This window comes from Bos indicus, chromosome 7 (assembly GCF_029378745.1).
Source record: "Bos indicus isolate NIAB-ARS_2022 breed Sahiwal x Tharparkar chromosome 7, NIAB-ARS_B.indTharparkar_mat_pri_1.0, whole genome shotgun sequence".
Lineage (NCBI taxonomy): Eukaryota > Metazoa > Chordata > Mammalia > Artiodactyla > Bovidae > Bos > Bos indicus.
Genome location: NC_091766.1, coordinates 6,202,742 through 6,223,693, shown reverse-complemented (window position 1 = coordinate 6,223,693; position 20,952 = coordinate 6,202,742). Strand labels below are relative to the sequence as shown.

General features: G+C 52.2%; 1 protein-coding gene across 3 annotated transcripts in view; it reads left to right on the top strand.

Moving 5' to 3' along the window:
* Positions 1-20,952, top strand: part of SIN3B (SIN3 transcription regulator family member B) — a 44,064-nt gene that overhangs the window by 270 nt on the left and 22,842 nt on the right. For all 3 annotated transcript variants that reach the window (XM_070792584.1, XM_019963921.2, XM_070792585.1), the window contains exons 2-5: positions 95-201; positions 1,491-1,644; positions 8,909-9,109; positions 14,732-14,875. In XM_070792584.1, the coding sequence (XP_070648685.1) occupies positions 95-201; positions 1,491-1,644; positions 8,909-9,109; positions 14,732-14,875 (606 nt within the window). The remainder of the gene's footprint in view (positions 1-94; positions 202-1,490; positions 1,645-8,908; positions 9,110-14,731; positions 14,876-20,952) is intronic.

The window sequence follows — 20,952 nt, the reverse complement described above, 5'->3', positions numbered from 1 at the left end:
CGGAGCCCGGCCTGTACCCCTCCCGCCAGGGACCCCCGGCCCCGTCCCCTTCTACGCCGACCGCGGCCCACCAGGACCCTCCCCCTCCCCGCAGGTGGAAGACGCCCTCACCTACCTGGACCAGGTGAAGATCCGCTTCGGCAGCGATCCTGCCACTTACAATGGCTTCCTGGAAATCATGAAGGAGTTCAAGAGCCAGAGGTACCTGCGGGGCCCCTGCCCAGGGGGACGTCCCAGGGTACGCCCTGGGCCGCAGTGGGCCTGAGCGGAGTGGGAGCCACCACCCCCCGCTGACCCTCAACAGGGTGACCTTGCGCAGGTTATGACTTCTCAGAGCCTCAGTTCCTTCTTCCAAAAAACGGGACGGAAGGGTACCCTCCTTGTGGAGCTATTGTGGGGATTCCTGGAAGGAGGGCAGGGATGGGGTGAGGCAGTCAGGCAAGCACAGGGTGAGATCCTGTCTTTACTCAGAATGTTGGGTTTTTTTAAGATAAATTTTGTTCGTTGGGGATTTTTTTTTTAATTTAGATTTTTTTCCCCTCCGCCAAGCACTACATGAAAATGTTACTTATCCTGATTAAGGAATGTTTTGGCACTCTCTCCCCCTCAAATCTTAATCCCCAAGGTGAGTGCCTCACTAGCCTCGCCCTCATCCCAGGCCTGCTTGGGAAATAACGCACATAAAATGCTTCATAAGGAACCTGGCACTTAGAAGGCATTTAAAACACATTAGCTGTTTTCATAGGCACAGAATCAGGGGGGTTAGAGATATATCGGGGACCTCCCGATCCCCTATCTTGTTTGACAGGGGGCTTGCTGAGACTTAGAGTGGGCCAGGGGTTCACCCAGATTCACGTTAGGAGCAGAGACGGGACCAGGACTCCATCCCTTCTGACTTAGATTCGTGAGTATCAGATCCACACTGTGCAGCTTTCCCAGAGGAAATAATAACGACAGGCCTCACCTGGTTTCCTTCCACAAGACCTTGGCCCTGACTGTAGCCCTGAGGGAAAATCCTGTCTCCTCTCTCCGTGAGCTGTTAAGCAGTTTCCATATTTGCAGGGCCTTTGACATTTATGCATTACCGTCAGTTGCTGGGAACAACTCCTGTGTCACAGCAGATCGCTAATTCGTATGAAGTGAATTTATCTCCCCGTTTAGAGGACTTGGCTTCCTGTCTCTTCTTGGAGCTCAGGATGTGCAGCTGGCTCTCCTGACATTTTCAGAACCTAGCGCACGTGCTTGCGGTTTTTTGGGAGCTGTGCTGTGTGCCTGTTGTGTGGGTTTTTGCCAGGAAGATACAGGGAGCCCAGGCCTGGCTGCCTTGGTGGTGGACCACTGTCTGCAGAGTCACACAGAGCACAGTTTAGGGTGCTTTGTTGTCTGTTGAGCAGCCTGTGTCCTGGGACGCTTAAGAGAGTCAGAAGTCAGCTCGGTTCCCAGTTTGCCCCCTAAGACTCTCCTGCCACTCCTGGTCTTCTTTGTTCCAGCATCGATACACCTGGCGTCATCCGACGAGTGTCGCAGCTCTTCCATGAACACCCTGACCTCATTGTTGGATTCAACGCTTTCCTTCCTCTTGGCTACAGAATAGACATTCCCAAGAATGGCAAGTTAAACATACAGTCGCCTCTGTCGAGCCAGGTATGCAGTGGTGTGAGTGATCTGGCCTCAGCACCGCCCACCCTGGCACTGGGGTACTCAGGCCAGGCAGCGTGTCTCGTGTGTTTTTCATTGGCAGGGAAGCAGGTGAAGGGCCGGTCTTCTTGAAATGCTTCTAGCACAAATCAAAATAAATCGAAACACCTTCCCCAGCAGCCTCTGCGTCCCAAATTGATCCATTTGGCAGATTTAAATCAAGAGTGAGTGTGCCTGTATATGTTAGTGAGGCATTCTCCGAACATAGTTTTATGTCCAGTCACAATCAGAGATGTGGATGGACCTAGAGTCTGTCATAGAGAGTGAAGTAAGTCAGAAAGACAAAAACCAGTATCGTATATTGGTGCATGTGTTAACATGTGGAATCTAGAAAAATAGGACAGATGAACCTAGTTCCAGGGCAGGAATAGAGACTCAGACATAGAAAACGGACATGTGGACACAGTGAGGGAGGGGAAGGTGGGGTGAATTGGGAGATTAGGTTTGGCATAAATACACTACCATGTGTAAAACAGACAGATACTGGGAACTCTGGAATATAGCACAGGAGCACAGCTCAGTGCTCTGTGATGACCTAGAGGGATGGGATGGGGCTGGAGTAGGAGGGAGGTCTAAGGGAGGGGATATGTGTGTGTGTGTGTGTGTGTGTGTGTGTGTGTGTATAGCTGATTCACTTGGTTGTACAGCAGAAACTTAACATTGTGAAGCAACTGTACTCTGATTAAAAAAAGATAATGGCAATCGGAGCCACCAAGGTCTGGGTTTGCGGCTCCCCCTTAGAACGCTAGGCAGGCCATACTTGTGCTTGGGCCCGTGATCCCTCTGATCACCCTTGGCAGCACACGGAATAGAGCGGTGGAGATGCATGTGTGACCAGCCATCTTTATTGTTGATGTGCTTCATTTCCCTGCGGGTAGGACCATGGACTCAGCTCAGGCTTGTGGTCCCTTCTTTAAGTGACAGGTGGCACCCTCTTCTGTCTCTGCAGTCCTTTCTTCTTTGAGCTCACCAGACCCCCTGAGAAAAAGACTGTTTGAGCTTTACTTTTATAAGGTAGCCATTATCTTTTTCTCTCCTCGGTCCTGTTGCCATTTAGGGCATAACACATTGCTGGTGGCGTTGCTGGCCAGGGCATTGTGGGTGTTCAGCGGCATCCCCGGCCTCCACCCGTAGGCCCTCACCCAGTCGAGACAGCCAAAAACAGATCTCCAGACAGAGCCACATGTCTCCTGGGAGCAAAATCACAGCATTGAGAAGCCCTGGTGTGACTGAACCAGCTCTTTGAACCACCTCCTCCTCCATCTCTGCCCGAGGGGTTTTTGCAGGGAAGCTAAAAATCTACCGTGAAGCATTTTGTAGGTTTCTCCTCTGTTGAAGGAGATTGCAGTTTCCTATCAATTAGGGAGTCAGGATTTGAAAAGAGAGCAGTGCAAGGCGACTTGGCAGTGGCGGGTCCCTCTCCGAGGGGGGCTAGTGCACACGTTCTGCCTTTTCTCTGCAAGGCAGTCTTGTCAGCACGTCAGCACCATAAGCAAGTCATCTCATTAAAGCTGAGGAGTGCGCCTCACTTTTAAAAAGGTACTTGAAAGCCTGGGGCCAAAAAAGCTACTATTTCATGTTTGCAAATGAAGCCCCAGGATCCAGAGGTGGTGCTTGTACCTCCAGATGATAAAAGCCTTAGCAGGGATTAACCTTCGGAACAGTCCCGGCTGGCGAGAAAAGCGAGCTCTTTGCAGCTGTGTGTGCGGGGGCACTTTGCTGAATCCGAGGCGCTGTGTAAACACTGGGTGTTGAAGAAAAAACTGGTGACCAAGCCCTAAATTGCACTCCCCATGTGGAATTTGCCTTTCTCTAGCCCCGTGGGAGTAACTGCTCCCAAGGCCGGATCTTCACTCAGCCTCTCCTCCTCTTCAATAGCCGCAGGGCTCCTGCTGCTCCCCAAGTGACTTCCAGACCTGTTGGAGAGATAAGGGGAACCGACCAGTCTTGTCTGCCCCCGGGGTGGATTTTGTGACTGCAGGCTTATTAACTCTGAAGAGGAGTTTGATGAGAACGTTCCCTTAACAGCTGCCTACCAGGGCTTTTCTGTCTTGCTGCAGCCTAGGAGCCGCCATGTGTGGGGCTGCCCCCCCTCGCCCGAGAGGTCCGTGCCCTTCATCCCCTCCGGTCACCCGCTGCCGTCTTGGTTTCAGTCATGTCTGCTTCCAGCCCTGCTTCCCGCCAGGCCCAAACCCCATGTCTTCTGAGCTTCCTAGAGGCCTTTTCAAGTCAGTGGTAGCCTGAGAACTTTCCAGGGCTCCCTGCTCACTAGTGCCATGGTGATTTTTTTTTTTTAACTGGTTTTTCTGGCTTCACTGTACTGAAGAAACTTCTGTGTGTGTGTGTGCACACGCGCGCATGTGTATGTGAATATTTTCCATTTCTACATCTCGTCATTAATGCTGTCAGCTATAGACAAGGAGAGAATGGTGGTTAAGCGCTAAGGAAGAGAAGTGGTAGCCTGTGGGGAGCCTTTTGTGCAGGGCTTCTCAGCCTTGCCGCTGGGGCCAAAGTGTTGTTCTTCATGGGCATGGGGCCCGTCCCACACTCTGCAGGCTGTTGAACAGCATCACTGGGCTGCACCCCCCTGATGCCAGTAGCACCCCGACCCCCACCCCCCGCCAGGTACGACAACCTTAAATGTCTCTTGATGTTGCCAAGTGTCCCCTGGGTTGGGAACAGAATCTCCCTGGTTGAGACACTGGCCTAAGGGAAAGATAAACAGACATGTGCCATGATGTGGGCAGCCTGCCCAGGAAGACCATCCCCTGGCTGCGGCCTTTGGGGCCAACACCTTTTTGGATCTGGTTGACTTTAGTTATAACGTCACCTCCTCAAAGAGCTCCTCCTCCACCAATTCCCATCCCCAAGTCATTATCACAGCATCCCGTTTTACATATTTCAAAATAGCATAGGAGAGCTAAGAAATAAAAAATGCACTGTTTCCTGTTGGTTTGCCTTCCCTGGCAGGTGGGGTCCTCCAGATCAGGCCTGACTTGTTCATGACTGTCCCCGTTCTGGACACCTGAAGGGCGAGGCCCCGGGCGAGAGTGGTGAATCTTGGCTGCCAGTTCTGCTCAGGATAGACCCTGCCTCTCGGGGCGGCTCCTCTGTACTTGTCCAAGATCACAGCTGCTTAGATGAACCTAAGAGATAAACCTTGAGGTGCGGTTTATAGTTTAGTGTTCCCTCTACATTCAAAGGGAGCCAGCTGCCTTCCCTCTGGGAAGGGTCATGCAGTGTCCATTCAGTCTCGAGGAGGCCACCTCTTGGCTTTATGTGTTAGTCATCCATGGGGCAGAGGTAGGCCACCTCCTCTGTGCCAGGCACTGGGGTTTGTTCAGATTCCTGGCTCTCCGGGCCCTTGCATGGTTGAGGTGGGGGCTCATGCGAGACACATACGGATGGGTGTGAGACGTGAGAGGGAGTTCAGCGCCACAAGTGAAAGATAGCAGAAGCCAGGCCTGGGGAGGCATGGTGGGCGGAGGAAGGGGAGCAGGGGCCACGCCTGTGTCCTCTGGGGGAGGCTCTGTGGTAGGAGCGTCAAGGCCTGAGGTGGGAACGAGTGGGTGTGCCTGAGAAAGCCAGGAAGCCGGTGGGGTCGGGACCTGAAGCAGAGGCTATAGGGGAGAGATCCAGGAGCGTGAGAAGCCAGGGGAGAGTTCTGAAAAGGCCCCTCCAGCTGCCATGCCAGAAGTGGACTGGGGGGACAAGAGAAGATCTGGGAGGCTAGGGGGGGGCCCTGTGTGAGCCAGATGGAGTGGAGGGTACTGAGGACCAGGGGCGAGGTATCGGTGAAAGTGGGCAATCCAGGTGATGGCAGGATGCCTGCGGCTCTGGGTGGACGCAGCACCCGCTGAGATGAGCAGTGGGGCAGGGGGCGGAGGGGGCCGCTGCTCCCTGTTGGGACGTCCCCTTGAGGGTCTCTTCAGTGCCAGGCAGGGCTGTGTTTGAGCACTCGGATGGACCAGGCGGCCGCGTATGGCAGTTCCTTAGTGTCCAGCAGGCGTTTCTACTGTGCCTGGTCAAGGCCACCCACGGCAGGCAGAGCACACAAAGGCCTGGATTGTTCCAGAAAGTTTAGACCAGGGGTTGGCAAACTGTGGCCCACGGATCGAGCCAGCTTATGTTTGTATGGCTGGTAGCTTCTACATTTTTAAGATTGTGGTTAAAAAAATTTTTTTTAATTGTGGTGATATTTACGTAACATAAAATTCAGCATTATAACTATTTTAATGTGTCCAATTTAGTGGCTTTTTAGTAAATTTACAATACTATGCAGCCACCACTAATTCCAGAACATTTTATTACCCCAGAAAGAAACATGGACCTCCTCAGCCCCATCTTTCACACCTCCCCGCCCCTGGCAGCCACTAATCTGCTTTCTGTCTATATAGGTTTTCCTGTTCCGAATACTTCGTATAAATGCAGTCATGCACTGTATGTCTTTTTGCGTCTGGGCTTCCTTCTCTCAGCGTTGTGTTTTTGAAGGTCATCCATGTTGTATTGGGGCTTCCCCAGTGGCTCAGCGGTAAAGAATCCACCTGGAATGCAGGAGACCCTGAGTCAGGAAGATACCCTGGGGAAGGGAATGGCAACCCACTGTAGTGTTCTTGCCCGGAGAATTCCATGGACAGAGGAACCTGGCAGGCTACAGTCCATGGGGTTGCAGAGAGCTGGGCATGACTTTAGCAGCTCACAACAGCAGCAACATGTTGTACCAGCACTTCATTCCTTTTTAAGGCTGAATAATATTCCACTGCATAAACGGAACACATTTTGTTCATTCATTCATCACTTGATGGACACGAGGGTTGTTTCCACCTTTTGACAATTGTGAACAGCGCTGCTGTGAACAAACATAAGGATTTGCTTGAGCACTTGTGTTTGGTTCTTTGGTGGATACCTAGGAGTGGAATTGCTCAGTCACCTGGGGACCACGTTTAACTTGCTGAAGAATCACTGGACTGTTTGCCGCGGTGGTTGGACCATTACCGTCTGACCTTTCTTGTGGAGCCCTGGTCTGCAGGGGTGGTTCTCCGTCTTGTCACCGTAACTCACTTCCAAGAACTGGAGGAGGCACATGGTGCTTAAAAATGCCCCCTTATACTGGTGGGAAAGGAGCCCCCAGTGAACACACAGCCTCCTCTGAAACCATCCTGGGCTCCACGGCTGCTCCCTCCCCCTGTCCCTGCTCAGCTATTCCCACCCACAAACCTGTGTACCACAGAGGAACACAGGATCAGATCTCTGTTAGTTTAAGTGAAAGGTGATCAGGAGGAGCATCCCCAAAGTGATTTAGAACCAATTCCAGTGCTGGGGAGAAACAGTACTAAAGAGTTGTGACTGCTCTAGGTCTCTTGTGTCTCTGTTTTCCTTGGCTTCCTAGAGTTGCCTCTGCACCCACCCCAACCCCACATTCACCCCCACCCGAACCCCAGATTTGTATCTCAGAGTTCTGACCCTCAGTGTCTCAGAATGATTGTATCTGGAGATAGGATCTTGGCAGAGATGATTAGGTAAAATGGGGCCGTTAGGATGAGCCTTGATGCAGGCTGACTGTGGTCCTTACAAGGAAGAAATGTGGACACGGGGAGTACCCTCAAGGATCTGTGCGCGCAGAGGGGCAGCCCTGTGAGGACGCAGCAGGAAGGAGGGGCAGGTGTCCAGCCAGGAGGCCTCGGGAGAGGCTGCTGACCCCTTGAGCTTGGACCTCCAGCCTCCAGAACTGTGGGGAGGCGGTGTCTGTTGTTGCCGCTGCCCAGCAGCCCTGGTGCACCAGTGGACCCACTCGGGTGCTGGCGGTGTGCCTGCTGGAGGCGGCGGCAGTGTGCCTGGAGCCCCCTGGAGTCCAGGGTCAGCTGCAGGTGCCAGGGGATTTCACCCGGTCATCCCCAACTGTGGATGAAGCCCACTCTCTTCGAAGCACTGCTCCAGGCACTGGGGATACAGCCATGTCCAAAAGAGAATCCCTGCTCCCCTGGAGTCTCCCTGCACCTCAGGGCTGGACAGACAGTAAAATAAGTAAAATGTGTCACCTGTAGGAAAGCGGTATGTGCCGTGGAGAAAAAGAGCAAGAAAGGGGCTCAAAGTGCTAGGAGATGAGGTCTAGAAGATTCCCTGAAAGGGGTTGTGTATGCAAAGACCTAAAGCCGAACCAGAGGGTTCCGGACCTGCCCGAGACCCGGGCGGGGACCCGCAGGAAGCCGAGGGTCAGTCCTGACAGCCCAGCTGTGGTCAGTGGCAGAGCGAGGCCGTCCTCAGGTGGTGGTTCAGTCGCTAAGTCGTGCACGACTCTTCGACCCCACGGACTGCAGCACACCAGGCTTTCATGTCCTCAGCTATCCCCTGGAGTTTGCTCGGGTTCCTGTCCGTTGAGTTGGTGATGCCATCCAACCATCTCATCCTGTGCTGCCCTCTTCTCCTTTTGCCTTCAGTCCTGACATCCTCAGGACCACACGTGAAATTCCAGTCTAAAGGCGGAAACGTCGCCTCCTTTGTGGGGTGGTCCTGCCCCGCTGTGAGTTAGGATTCCAGCTTCTAGGAGAGAGGGACATGTGTCTGTTTTTTATTTGTATTTATGTTGACAGAAAAGCATGTAAATGGAGAGCATGCTTGATGGCTGCTCAGGGCCCATCAGTCTTCTCTCATGTCTTGCCCCGGGCTTAGCACCGGAAGTCCCACAGCCCTGGGCAGCCTGGACAGGGGGCCTCCCCCACCTGCGGGGTCCCAGTCTCCTGCCTGCTGACAGCGAGTAGCTTTCACACCTGAAAACAGTCTTGCTGGAATGGACTGGCCAGAGGTGGGGGAAGACTTATAAACGGCCCAGAATTGTGCTCCGAAAAGGATTAAACCATCCACTCTTCTTAGTTTTCTCGTGAATGCTAATTTTTCAGTGTGGAGTGTGCATCATGGTTTCGTGGTCTTTGAGTCTGTTAGAAGGGTCGGGCAGAGGTGAGTTGGTGAGGCTCCCAGGAATGCACGGGCACTCGGAAGGCTGAGGTGGGGCTCTGTGTCTCCCCGTTTGCGTGCCCCGTCTCTGCTTCCCTCTCTCCAGGCCCCCAGAAGTAAACTTTTTCTGTATCGAAGGAAAAGACTCGGCCCTGTGCTAAGTTTTGCCTGCTCCCGCGCACAGCAGCTCAGTCTGGTGTTTCTCACAACCTGCTCCCCTGTCGGGCCCGACAGTAACTCGCTGTCGTACTGTTGCCAGGAGAACTCGCACAGCCACAGTGACTGTGCGGAGAGCGTGAAGCAGCAGACGCTGTACAAGGAGGACAAGCCCCAGGTGCCCTTGGAGTCCGATTCCGTGGAATTCAACAATGCCATCAGCTACGTGAACAAAATTAAGACCCGCTTTCTGGACCACCCGGAAATCTACAGGTCCTTCCTGGAGATACTGCACACTTACCAGGTAAGAAGACTTGGGCCACGCTTCTCTGCGGGTGTGGGCATCATCGTTCAGTGTCACGTGCGTCGGAAGCATTCAGATTTTCTCCATGAATTCCTGTAAAATTCTGATTAGCTCTTTTTTTTTTTTTCTGAGTTAATTTTATTTTCTGCTGTGGTAGAGTATATATGTAAAAGTTAACCGTTTTTAAGTGTACGATGCAGTGGCGGTAAGTACTGTACAGTCACACTCTTGTGCAGCCATCAGCGTCATGCATTTCCAGAACTTCTTCATCTTTCTGAATTGAAACTGTGTCCCCATTAAACTCTTAGAACTCCCCCTTCCTCCCTCCCCCAGCCCCTGGCACCCACCCTTCTACTTCCTGTCTCTGAATCTGGCTCTGCCGGGGCCTCCTGTGAGTAGCTTTGTATCTGTCCTTCTGACTGGCTCGTTTCACTTAGCGCGACGCCCGTAAGGTCTGTCTCTGCTGTACATGTGTCAGAATGGCCTTCTTTTTGAGGTGGAGTATTATTGCATTGTATGGCCTGGCCTTGTTTTCTTTCTCCATTCATCCATCAGCAGACACTTGGGTGGCTTCCCGCTTACGGCCACTGTGAATAGCGCTGCTGTGAACAGGAGTGTACCTGTTGGTGTTCTGTGTAGGTCTGCTTCTAATTTGCTCTCTGAGGCACCTCTGCAGCCTCTTTGGGAAACACACATTAGAGGATTAAAGAACCGCCACCCCCACCCCTGCAAGAAGACAGTTTTCCTTTTATAAAATGGCTTAGTTATTATGTAGACAATAGAACTACCCTTTATTTATGCTGATTACAACTGGGCCTTGCGCCAGGTACTAGGTCAACAGAGACGAATGGTTGCCATTGCCTACGAGTTCAGTTTAGTGCGAAGGAGAGGTTTGTCAGCGCTGAAGGTTGCTGACCCCGTGAGGGGTCAGGGAGAGGCTACTTAGGTTGAATGTCTTTTAATATTTAGTTAATTACTTCGGCTGCATTGGGACTTGGTTGTGGATCTCGGTCTTCAGTAGGATCTATCACTGCCGCACGCAGACTCCAGTTGCGGCCTGCAGGCTTGGTTAACTCTGTGGCAGGTGGGATCTTAGTTCCTGCATCACAAAGGGGATTCTTAACCACTGGACCACCAGGGAAGCCCCTCAGGTTGAATCTTAACAAATCAGTCAGAACCATCAGGTGAAAGACAGAGTCTCTCGGCGCTGGGCACGGCCTATGCAAAGGCCCAGGGGCCAGAGCGGGCAGCTGGCTTCAGGGAAATTGGCAGGGAGTACAGGCAGGCCAGTGGCAAGGGGCATCGGTGTCATGCAAGGAGTTCAGACATCATCTGTGCGCAGACATGGAGTCTCTGCTGCTTTTTGTTTTTCTAACCAACAGAACCCATTAAAAAAAAAAAATGTTTATTTTCATTTATTTATTTGGCTGCGCCCTGTCGTAGATCTTTGTTGTAGCATGTAGTTGCGGCATAGACTTTTTAGTTGTGGTTTGTGGGATCTAGTTCCCCGACCAGGGATTGAACCCCGGCCTCCTGCCTTGGGAGCACGGAGTCTTAGCAATTGGACCACCAGGGAAGTCCCAAGGACTCACTTTTAAAAGTGAAGTCTTATGCACAACCTTAATAAGAGAAATAAAGAAGTGAGATTCCTTTCCGCGTAAATGTTGATGAGATGAACAGCATTTGCTTCCTGCAAACCCAGTGGAGCTACTTCGACGGCCTAAACGTCCGCGGGCAGTGGTGCTGACGTCATGCGTGGCCTGCAGCCTCACATCCAGCGTCTGCACGGGCCTTGCACAGCATCAAGAACTTCCTGCTTCCCACAGAGAGGTGGTTGCACGTGGCAGCTCTGAACACCGGTCTGTTTGCAACCATGGGGGTTTATGGGTCTTTCACAGATTGCGTGGGGTCCAAACATCTCAGGGGCAAGAAGGATCATTAGAGGGAAGGCCAGGAGATATCTGTTCTGTTGATGGGAGTTGAGCAGAGACGTTAGACTAACTTAACCAAGGTCGTAGCGAAGGGCTGCAGGTTGATTTGGAGAATGCGTGAGGGGGAAGGTTACAGCTCAGCCTTCTCCAGCCACAGCCACAGGAGTCAGTTGGAAATGCAGCCGCTTGGGCCTCCACTCCAGGTTCTGCCTGGCACCGGCTTTTCCAGCAAGCACCCTGGCAACAGGGACCATCCATTTCTTCAAGAGGAGCTGGCAGTGTGAATTTCTATGTGAGTTATTCTGATTTTAGAACATTGGCTCAGATTTTTTTTAATTTACGTAATCTATCTTTGGCCGCCCTGGTTCCTGGTTGCCGTTCGGGCTTTCTTGGGTTGCGGTGAGCGGGCGCTGCTCTTCGTTGTGGTGCACGGGCCTCTCATTGAGTGGCCTCTCTCGTTGCGGAGCACGGGCTTTAGGGTGCTTGGGCTCAGTAGTTGCGACCCGTGGGCTTTGTTGCCCCACGGCATGTGGAATCTTCCTGGACCAGGGATCAGACCTGTGTTCCCTGGATTGGCATGCAGATTCTTAACCACTGGACCGCCAGGGAAGTCTGGGTTTGAATTTTTTTTAAGACATTGTGAGGCCAAAGTGGCTCTAGAGTAAATTTAGCCACATGTTACTTTTTTTTTTTTTAAACCTGTTGAGCCTTGATTCGGATCTTAGCTGTGACCCTTGCCCTTCAGAGCCCTTTTGCTCACCACCCTGAACCTTGGGGTTCCAATCCATAAAATGGCTATAAAGCTGGTGGTGCCGACCCAATTAAACGTGGTTCACTGAGGTCACTGATTGTAGCACAGTGCTTGCCTCAGGTCACTGGAGGGGAGTGGGTTCCCTGACACAGCCTCCTACATGGGTTGTGTGCCTGGACAGGCACAGCCAGCTCTGCCCTGACGTCACCAGGGTGACCGCACTCTGTACATACGCCGGCCACAGGGCTTTTGGGAAAATGGGTTCAGGGCACGACACTCAAAAACTGTGTCAGCCACACACTGACAAAAAAAAGGTACTGGGCCTTTTCTGGTGGTCCAGGGGTTGAGAGTCTGCCTGCCAGTGCGGGGGACACAGGTTCAGCCCCTGGTCCGGGAAGATCTCACATGCCCCAGGGCAGTTAAGCCCGGGTGCCGCACCTGCTGAGCCCACACGCCTTAGAAGCCCGCGTGGTCCACAACGAGAAAAGCCACTGCCATGGAAGCCAGAGTGCCGCAGCTGGAGAGGAGCCCCCGCCCGCAGGAGCTAGAGGACGCCCATGCGCAGCAACAAAGACCGCAGCCAACAAAATGGATGTGCATAGGCGCCTCCTAGGAACCGGTAGCACCATGTACTCGCCTTAGATGGCTGAGAGTGATGTGAACATTGTAACACTTGACCTTGGAGAAGACCTGAGGTTCACCTGTGGACATGGGTGGGGGAAGGTTGCAGCCTGCGGGTCACTGTGAGGTACCAGGAGGGAGTTTCCTAAAATGTGATGGGAGGATGTCGCCCCAGATTGGAAGGGTGGCTCCTGACAGTCGAGGGAGGGTGTGTGTGTGTCGGGTGGCGTGCGTTTCCCGCATGGCCTGGCTCAGCCAGGTATACTTCTCCACACACACCCCTTGTTACTCCTGGGCAAAATCCTGTCTTATTAGCGAATGCAGAATCCACACCACGCTCAGATCATTCTTTAGCATTTGTCCCAAACAGATGTCTGTTTAAAACAGGCCTTGGAGCATGGCTGACTCTTTCTGTGGGAAAATTTACAGGCAGTACATCCCCACATTAGAGAGTGTGCCCCCGTCACATGATCGTAGATGGCGCCAGGCTTCCCTCTGCCAGTGGCACCAGGCTTTCTTTGCACCTTGTAATGAGAGCGCCCAGCTCCCCACCGCCTGCACAGAGATCACCATCACTTACTCAATCTGATGAGCAAAAATGCTCTCACCATGTTGTGGGCGCTCAGTCATGCCCGACTCGTGGTGACCCCATGGACTGTAGCCCAGCAGGCACCTCTGTCCATAGAATTCTCCAGGCAAGAATACTGAAGCTGGGTTGCCATTTCCTCCTTCAGGGAATCTTCCCCACCCAGGTATTGAACCCTAGCCTCTTGAGTCTCCTGCATTGGCAGGAGCCACCTGCTGTGATGCTGTTTTAAATTGTATTTCTTCAAACATCACTTAGTCTGATCACTGTTTTATGTGCATAGGAATGATTTGTATTTGTCCTCTGAGCTGAGTGATCTTTGCCTGTTTTTTCCTTTGGTCTTCAAGTGTCCCGGTGACTTGGGGCAGGGTAGGGTGGAGGCAGTTTTTCCTCCCTCCTAACTAGGTGCTCTGTGTGCCAGGATTTGGAAAGTACCTCTCCTCGAGGGGTGGAGCGGGCCGAGAGGGGAGAGCGAGCCGAGGGCTCCCATTCCTGTCTCTCCCCCTTTGCAGCTCCGGCGGGGGATGTCGAAGCCTTGTCATGCTGCTTGCTCTGTCATGTTCCGGCTGTGAAGTTGATAGGGGCTAACTTTTTTTTTAATTCACTCTTCTTTTTTTTTTTTGGCTACTGGGTTTTTTTGTTTTTTTTACTTTTTATTTTAATTGAAGGAAAATTGCTTTACGGAATTTTTTGTTTTTTTACTTTTTATTTTAATTGAAGGAAAATTGCTTTACGGAATTTTGTTGTTTTCTGCCGAGTATCAACATGAATCAGCCATAGGTATATACACGTCCCCTCCCCTCCCTCGTGACCCACTCTCCCATCCGGGTTTTCGATGCTGTGCCCAGGCTTTCTCCAGTTGTGTGAGCAGAGGCTGCTCTCTAAAGGCGGTGCGCTGGCTTCTCATCATGGTGGCTCCTCTTGTTCCGGAGCATAGTCTGCAGGCGCGCCAGCTTCAGTGGTGTGCCGCACAGACCTCACGTAGGGTTTTCCCAGGTCAGGGATCAAAGCCGTCTCCTGCATTGGGAGGCAGGTTCTTACCACAGCGCCAACAGGGAAGTCCAAGGACTGACTTCTGATGGCCGACTTGCGTTCTCCTTGCCCCTTCCTGCCCTCCCAACCTGCAACCCCTCTGGTCTTTATCCTGTTGTCTTAAGCTCCAGGTCAAGCCATCTCCTTTCCGGGGCCTTGGTGACCCTGGGAGAACAAGTCCCTTAACGTGCAGGCCCTTCCTGTCCTTCTTCGCCCTCTGCCTCTTCCAGACCCACCGCTAGCTCATTTCCCCTGCCCAGCAGGACGAGGCCCCTTGCCCTTGGGAGCACTGTGGGTTCGCCGTTGACCTTGCCCTTCCCCAGCCTCTGCTCAGCAGTGCTGCTCGAGGGCTGAGGCAGGGTCCTTCCCTGACCTTGCCTCTCCCACATTGCCTCCACATTCCCAGCTCTGACCCCATCCATGGCTGGGGCTCAGGCCAAGTTGTGCAGCAGGGTCAAGATGCAAGCACACGGGGCTGTTCTTCAGAGCCGGTGGAAGGGGAGTGGTTGGGGAGTAACCCGAGGTGGCAGCGGGCTGGGCCCCTCTCTCCTGGTGGCAGCAGTCAGGGGCTCTGCCCGCCGAGTCTGTCTTTTGTGAATCGTCTCTTTCTCCTCCACGATGGGATGCCTGAATGTCCCAGCCTAGGGTGTCTCCTGGCTCCTTGGCTAACGACTTGTTTTCCTTTTCCTGAAAATCGACAGAAGGAGCAGCTGAGCACGAAGGGCCGTCCCTTCCGAGGCATGTCTGAAGAGGAGGTATTTACTGAGGTGGCCAACCTTTTCCGCGGCCAGGAGGACCTGCTCTCCGAGTTTGGACAGTTCCTGCCTGAAGCCAAGCGGTCCCTGGTGAGTACAGAGCACCCACCCCCGTCTGGGGCCACGTTCCCAGCCAGAACCCCACACCTCAGTGCAGCCTTCAGGCCAGGCTGGGTTTATCCACTCCCCAGAGACACTGGCTTGCCCCTGAAGCCACACCCAGTGCAGCCACCCATGGGCCCCGAGTGCAGGCTCCAAGCCCTCATTGACCTGGAGCAGGTCCTCCGGAGGGCTTCTCTGGACCGAGAGCAGCGGGTGCTGAGGGTGGTTTGGGGGGCAGAGAGTCTTCCGATGGAGACCTGCCCGTAACCGGAGCCTGTGGTGCAGGAGGGGTCAGGCTCACTGCCTGCCTGTGCGGAGGGACCGAGTGGACGTGGGCTGAGGCTCAGCAGTGCCTGGGCGGGGGCATAGACCTGGGAGCGGAAGAGGGGCCTGGGATGGGGAGTTCGGGAGCGCAGACTACACCGTCAGCCTTTCCCTCTCTGCTGTGGCCTGAGGCCTGCCAAGCTGCCTTTTCCATTTCCTCCTCTTCTTTTTCTTTTCTTGCGAACTTAACAGGTTTCAGAAAAAAATTGAAGGAAAGTTCATGTAACACGACGTTCACCGTTTTAAAATGCGCAGTTCAGTAGTGTTAGGGTTTTCATAGTGTTGTGCAGCCGTCACCTGTGTCTGGTTGCAGAACGTTCCCAGCGCCCGTTAGCAGTCACTCCCCATGCTCTCCTCTTGAGGCCCCGGCAGCCACCAGTCTGCTTTCTGTCTCTGTGGATTCACCTGTTCTGGACTTTTCATGTATTGGTAGATGGGATCACACGACATGTGGCCTTTGATTGGCACATGGCTTCTTTTCGCTCAGCATCATGATTTGAAGCTTCATCCGTGATGCGTCAGCACTTCATCACTTCTGTAGTCGAATAGTAATTCCGTCGTGTGGCCGGGTCACAGCTGTTCATCTGTCGCCCACTGGTGGACACCTGGGTTGTTGCCACCTTTGGTCACTGTGAGTAGTGCTGCTGTGAACACACGTGTATAAGGTTTTGCTTGAACACGCGTGTTCAGTTCTTTGTCTGTACCTGCTGCTGCTGCTGAGTTGCTTCAGTTGTGTCCGACTCTGTGCAACCCCATAGATGGCAGCCCCCCAGGCTCCCCCGTCCCTGGGATTCTCCAGGCAAGAGCACTGGCGTGAGGTGCCATAGTCTATACCTTGGAGTGAAATTGCTAAGTCACACGGTAATTGTATGTTTAACTTTTGAGAAACTGCCAGACTGCTTTCCACAGTGGCTGGACCATTTTCCGCTCCCACTGGCAGTATACTTGGGTGTCAGTTTCCACATCATCACCAATGCTCAAGATTTCCTTTTTTTTTTTTTTTTAAAAAAGATAGTCTTTGAGTTGGCATGAAATGGTATCTTGTTATAATTGTGATTTGCGTTTCCCTGCTGACTCATGATACTGAGCATTTCATGTGCTTACTGGCCATCTGTTCACCTTTGGAGAACTGTCTTTTCAAGTGCTTTGCACAGTCTTCCGTTTGTCTCCTGGTTGTTGGGTTTTAAGGGTTCTTTATATACTCTTGTCATCAGTGCCTTATCAGATACTTTCCTCTGTTCCGTAGGCTGTCTTTTCGCTTTCTTGCTCGTGTCCTTTGGTCAGGTCCCGTTACCTATTTTTTTCCTTCCGTCGCCCATGCTTTCACTGTCAAATCTGAGAATCTGTTGCTAATTCTGAGGTCATGAAGGTTTACTTCTGAGTTTCCTTCTAACACTTGTATAGTTTTAGCTCTAATGTTTGGGTCGGTGATCCAGTTTGAGTTAATGTTTGTATATGGTGTGAGGTGGGGGTCCAGTCTGGTTTGTTGAGGGAAATTGTTCTCTTCCCGTTGTATAGTCTTGGCACTCGTCAGAAATCAGATGGCCAGTATTATGGGTTTATTTCTGGATGCGGAGTTCTAACCCGTTGATCTCCATGTGTGTCTTTGGCCAGCACCACATCGTCTTGATTACTGTAGCTTTGTAGTAAGTTTAAAATCAGGAAGTGTGAGTCCCCCAGTTTGGTTCTTTTTCAGGATGGTTTTGACAAGTCAGGGCCCATTGCAGTTCTATATGAATTTAAAGATTGGATTTTCCATTCTAGCAAAAAAGACCATTGGGAGTTTGAAAGTGATTGTATTGAATCTTCCAACTGTTTGGGGGAGTATTGCCATCCTAACAAGATTAAGTCCTCTACTCAACAAATAGGCAGCATTTCTCCCTTTATTTAAATGTTTTATTTCTCTCAGTAGTGTTTCATAGTTTTTTTTTTCCCCCACTGTGTAAGTCTTGACCCCTTTGATTAAATTTATTTCCAAACACTTTATCCTCTTTGTTGTCATGGAATTTTTTTGTGTATAACTTGATTGATTGATTATTTTTGTCTGTGCGGGGTCTTCTTGCTGCTCGGGCTTTTCTCTAGATGTGGAGAGTGGAGGCCACTCTAGTTTTGCACGGGCTTCTCACTGTGGTGGTTTCTCTTGTGGCGCACAGGCTCTAGGCATTAGGCTTCCATAGTTACGGCATGTAGGCTCAGTAGTTTAGACTCCCTGGCTCCAGAGCACAGGCTTAATAGTTGCTCCGAGGCATGTGGGATCTTCCCGGATCAGGGAACAATTCTTTACCGCTGAGCCACCGGGGAAGTCCTTCCATTGTTCTCTTAATTTCGCTTCTGGATTATTCATTGCTCATACGTAGAAACAGCACCGCTTTTTCGTGTTGATTTTGTATGCTGCAGCTTTGCTGAACCCGTTTGTTTGCTTTGATAGTTTTCGTGGATTCCCTAGGATTTGCTAATAATATAGTTTTTCCAGTTTGTGTGCCTTTTGTTTCCTTTTTTGGCCCAGTTGCTCTGATAGAACTTCCAGTATTGTGTGGATTAGAAGTGGTGAGAGCAGGCGTCCGTTTCTCGCTCCTGATCTTAGAGGAAAAGCTTTGGTCTTTCACCACGAGTGTGATGCGAGCTGGGGGCTTTTTGTAAGCAGCCTGAGGTTGAGGAAGCCCCGTCTATTCGAAGGTTGATGAGTGTCCCATATCCTGTCTCCACTCGTTCTCTTTGCCCTTGACGGCAGCTTGGGGGTGAACACAGAGAGTCCCCCTCCCACCCTCCTGCATCACCACCGCCTCTCCTGGGTCTGCTTCTAGAGTAAGGGTGCAGTGGGGCACGGGGCTGCAGGACAGCAGGTCTCGCAGGAAGGGGCTCACAGGGCAACAGCAGCCCGAGTTTGGATGCCATTCAAGACTCTTGGTTGATCAGGTGGACTTCGGGTGGGCAGCCTGGGGCTCATCCCCATGTTACTGTCTCCAGCACACAGAGCACCATCCCTAAGTGTAGAGTTTCCATGCAGAAATACTTCCTGACTGAGCCAGAGAAGCTGGCTCTGTGGCACAGAGAGTTCTGTGCCTGTCTCTGGGGCTGACGTCAAGTCTGGGAGCTGTGGCCAGTCCTGCCCACCCTCTTGGAGTCTCGGGTGTCCTGGGGGGCTGGACTGAGCCCAGTGAGCACACAGCCCGGACCTCCTTGGGCTCTGGGTGCTGCAGGGGGCCTTGAGCTGGCCATGTCACCTCCCAGGCTTCATTGCCTTCTCTGTTATGTGGAACTGACCACCCTTCCTGCTCAGGCCAGGACTAAGGTATTGTCCTTCAAGTGCTTCTTGCAGGGCCCAGCTTATACTCAGTGCTTTGGAAAGTGCTGCTATGGTTGTGTTGGAAAATCCAGCCTAGAATCCAGGCTGGTCGTCCCATCTCCCGCACCAGCAACCTGGCCTGCTGGAAGCCCTTGGGGAATGCCTGGGTGGGTCAGGGAAACAAAGCCCCTGTCTAGATCCCCCACGGACAGAGAACTCACATGTACACTGGGCCTCTCAGCCCGGCTGCCTCCTTATGGCCCTACCCTCGAGTCTGACTTGCTTCTTTAAGCCCATTGTCTGCATCATGTGTCTCTCTGAACTTCAGAATCCTGACTTGTTTTTTACTCCGTGTTCCCAAATAATGCCCTTCGCAGTCGCAGCTTCATTGCCATCTTCCTTCTCTGTGCATGTTCCTGCTCATCAGAGACCTCCCTACCTGGCTCATGACCGACCCTCCTAACTGGCTCCCGGGGCCATGTGGCTGAGGAGCAGAGGGATCTCGGCACCTCCTTCCCACTACATACCCTTCTTCTGTTGGCTCAGCCCAAGGTTGTGGGCCCTTGGGCCTCTGTGTCCCGGGAACTTGAGCTGTATCGTGCCCCCTGCTTTGAAGCCTTTGTTGCTCCCTCGTATACTTGGTGGATAGTCTTTGGGTCTCATCCTCTTGGATCTGGGTCTGGAATCTCAGCTCTGACCCTGGTGTTGGCGGTTCTCTTCCTGAACCGTTCCTGCAGGGATGAGCACCCAGCGGCATCCTCCAGTGGCCTTCCCAGAGCCGTTGCTGTCAGCGCCGTGTGGTCCAGGGGCAGCCCACCCTGTGGCTTCAGGAAGGAAAGGCCTACCCGAGTCCCTGGCTACCTCTCACTGTTCTGGAGGACATGCCCTGCTCGGGAGGCTCGAGAGCATAGCCCCCACTTAGAGAGGAGGTGGGGGTGCAGCACCTAGAATAGGGCTTTGAATTACATACGTGGTCCATGTCTCGCTTTGTCCCCTCCTCTCTGCAGAAGCCTGGCAGGTCACCTCTCATCCCTCAGCTCCCTCATCTAAATGTGCTGAGAATGTCTGTCCCTAGGCCCGTTGTAAGTTTCCTAAGCAAAGTGTCTGGCCTTGGTGAGCCCAGGGCTGCAAAGCAGGGTCCTGCCTTGGCGGAGCAGCCATCAGACCTGCTTCAGGGGTGGGTGGGAAGCCCCGTCTACTGGAGTTGTGGGATGGTGCACAGCAGATGCTTGGTAACTGGTTACACTGGCCATCTACGCAGCTCACATGAAGTCTGCAGGCCTTGGTTCCTGAGTTATCTTGTTGCGTCTCTGTGAGGGGTGAGTAGAGCCTCTTGTTCTCTGAGGGCTGTGGTCGCAGCACCCCCTGGCAGACACAACTTGGCATTTACCGAGCTGGACTCTGACAAAGCCCACCCTGGAAAGATAAGCATCTCCCTCAGAAAAGCACCTACTCAGTTTCTTTAAATGGTATTTGTTTTCAGTCCAGCAGTGTTTTTTTAAGTGTACATTGGGTGATTAGAGCTGTTTGTGCTTTTTAAAAGATTTCATCAACTTTTAAAAATTATTAAAATACTCATATGTATATATAATTCATCTTATAAAGTGATCTTACATTTATGTTTCCACTAAAACGGCAGGAGAAAGAAATCAAAGGTAAAATTGGATATTGTCCTAATTAAACTCGACTATTTGGCCTAGATCGGGGCTCAGCAGTTTTCCTGTTAAGAGCCAAACAGTGAGTGTCTTAGGCTTTGCAGACCGCACAGTCTCTGTGGCAAAGGCATAGCTCTGCTGTGGTGGCAGGAAAGCAACCACAGGCCTTCCACCAGTTAGTGGGCGTGGCTGTGTGCCAGTAAAACTTTATTGACAAACACAAACTGAGCCAGCCCCTGCCTAAATGGTTTCTGGGGGCCTTCTGCCTCAGGCATTTGCACACTGGGACATTTAACTGAAACCTAAGAACTGTCTGAACTGTTAGGGGAAGATTGGTGATACTGAGCTTGCTTTCCAGCTGGGTGATCTTGGCTGGGCGAGCAGTGGGTATCCCCCTCACTCCCCACTCGGCCCGCCCCCGCCACCAAGTCCTACTCAGCATGTCATTCTGTCCCCCCTCTAAGAAGTGATGTTCGCATCAGTTCTGGGATCTACGGCAGATAGCAGTTGAGGATTTTTTTACTTTAGCTTCTTGGAATAGTCTTGAATCTTTGGATAACTACTCCTCCAAAGAAATTTAATCCCCTAAGGGACAAGGACAGACTGTTGGACAGGGACAGGCTTTGCGACCGCGTGGACTAGAGCGTGCCAGGCTCCTCTGTCCTCCACTGTATCCCAGAGTTTGCTCAGACACATGTCCATTGAGTTGGTGATGCCTCCAACCATCTCATCCTCTGTTGCCCCCTTCTCCTTTTGCCTTCAATCTTTCCCAGCATCAGGGAGTTTTCCAGTGAGTCAGC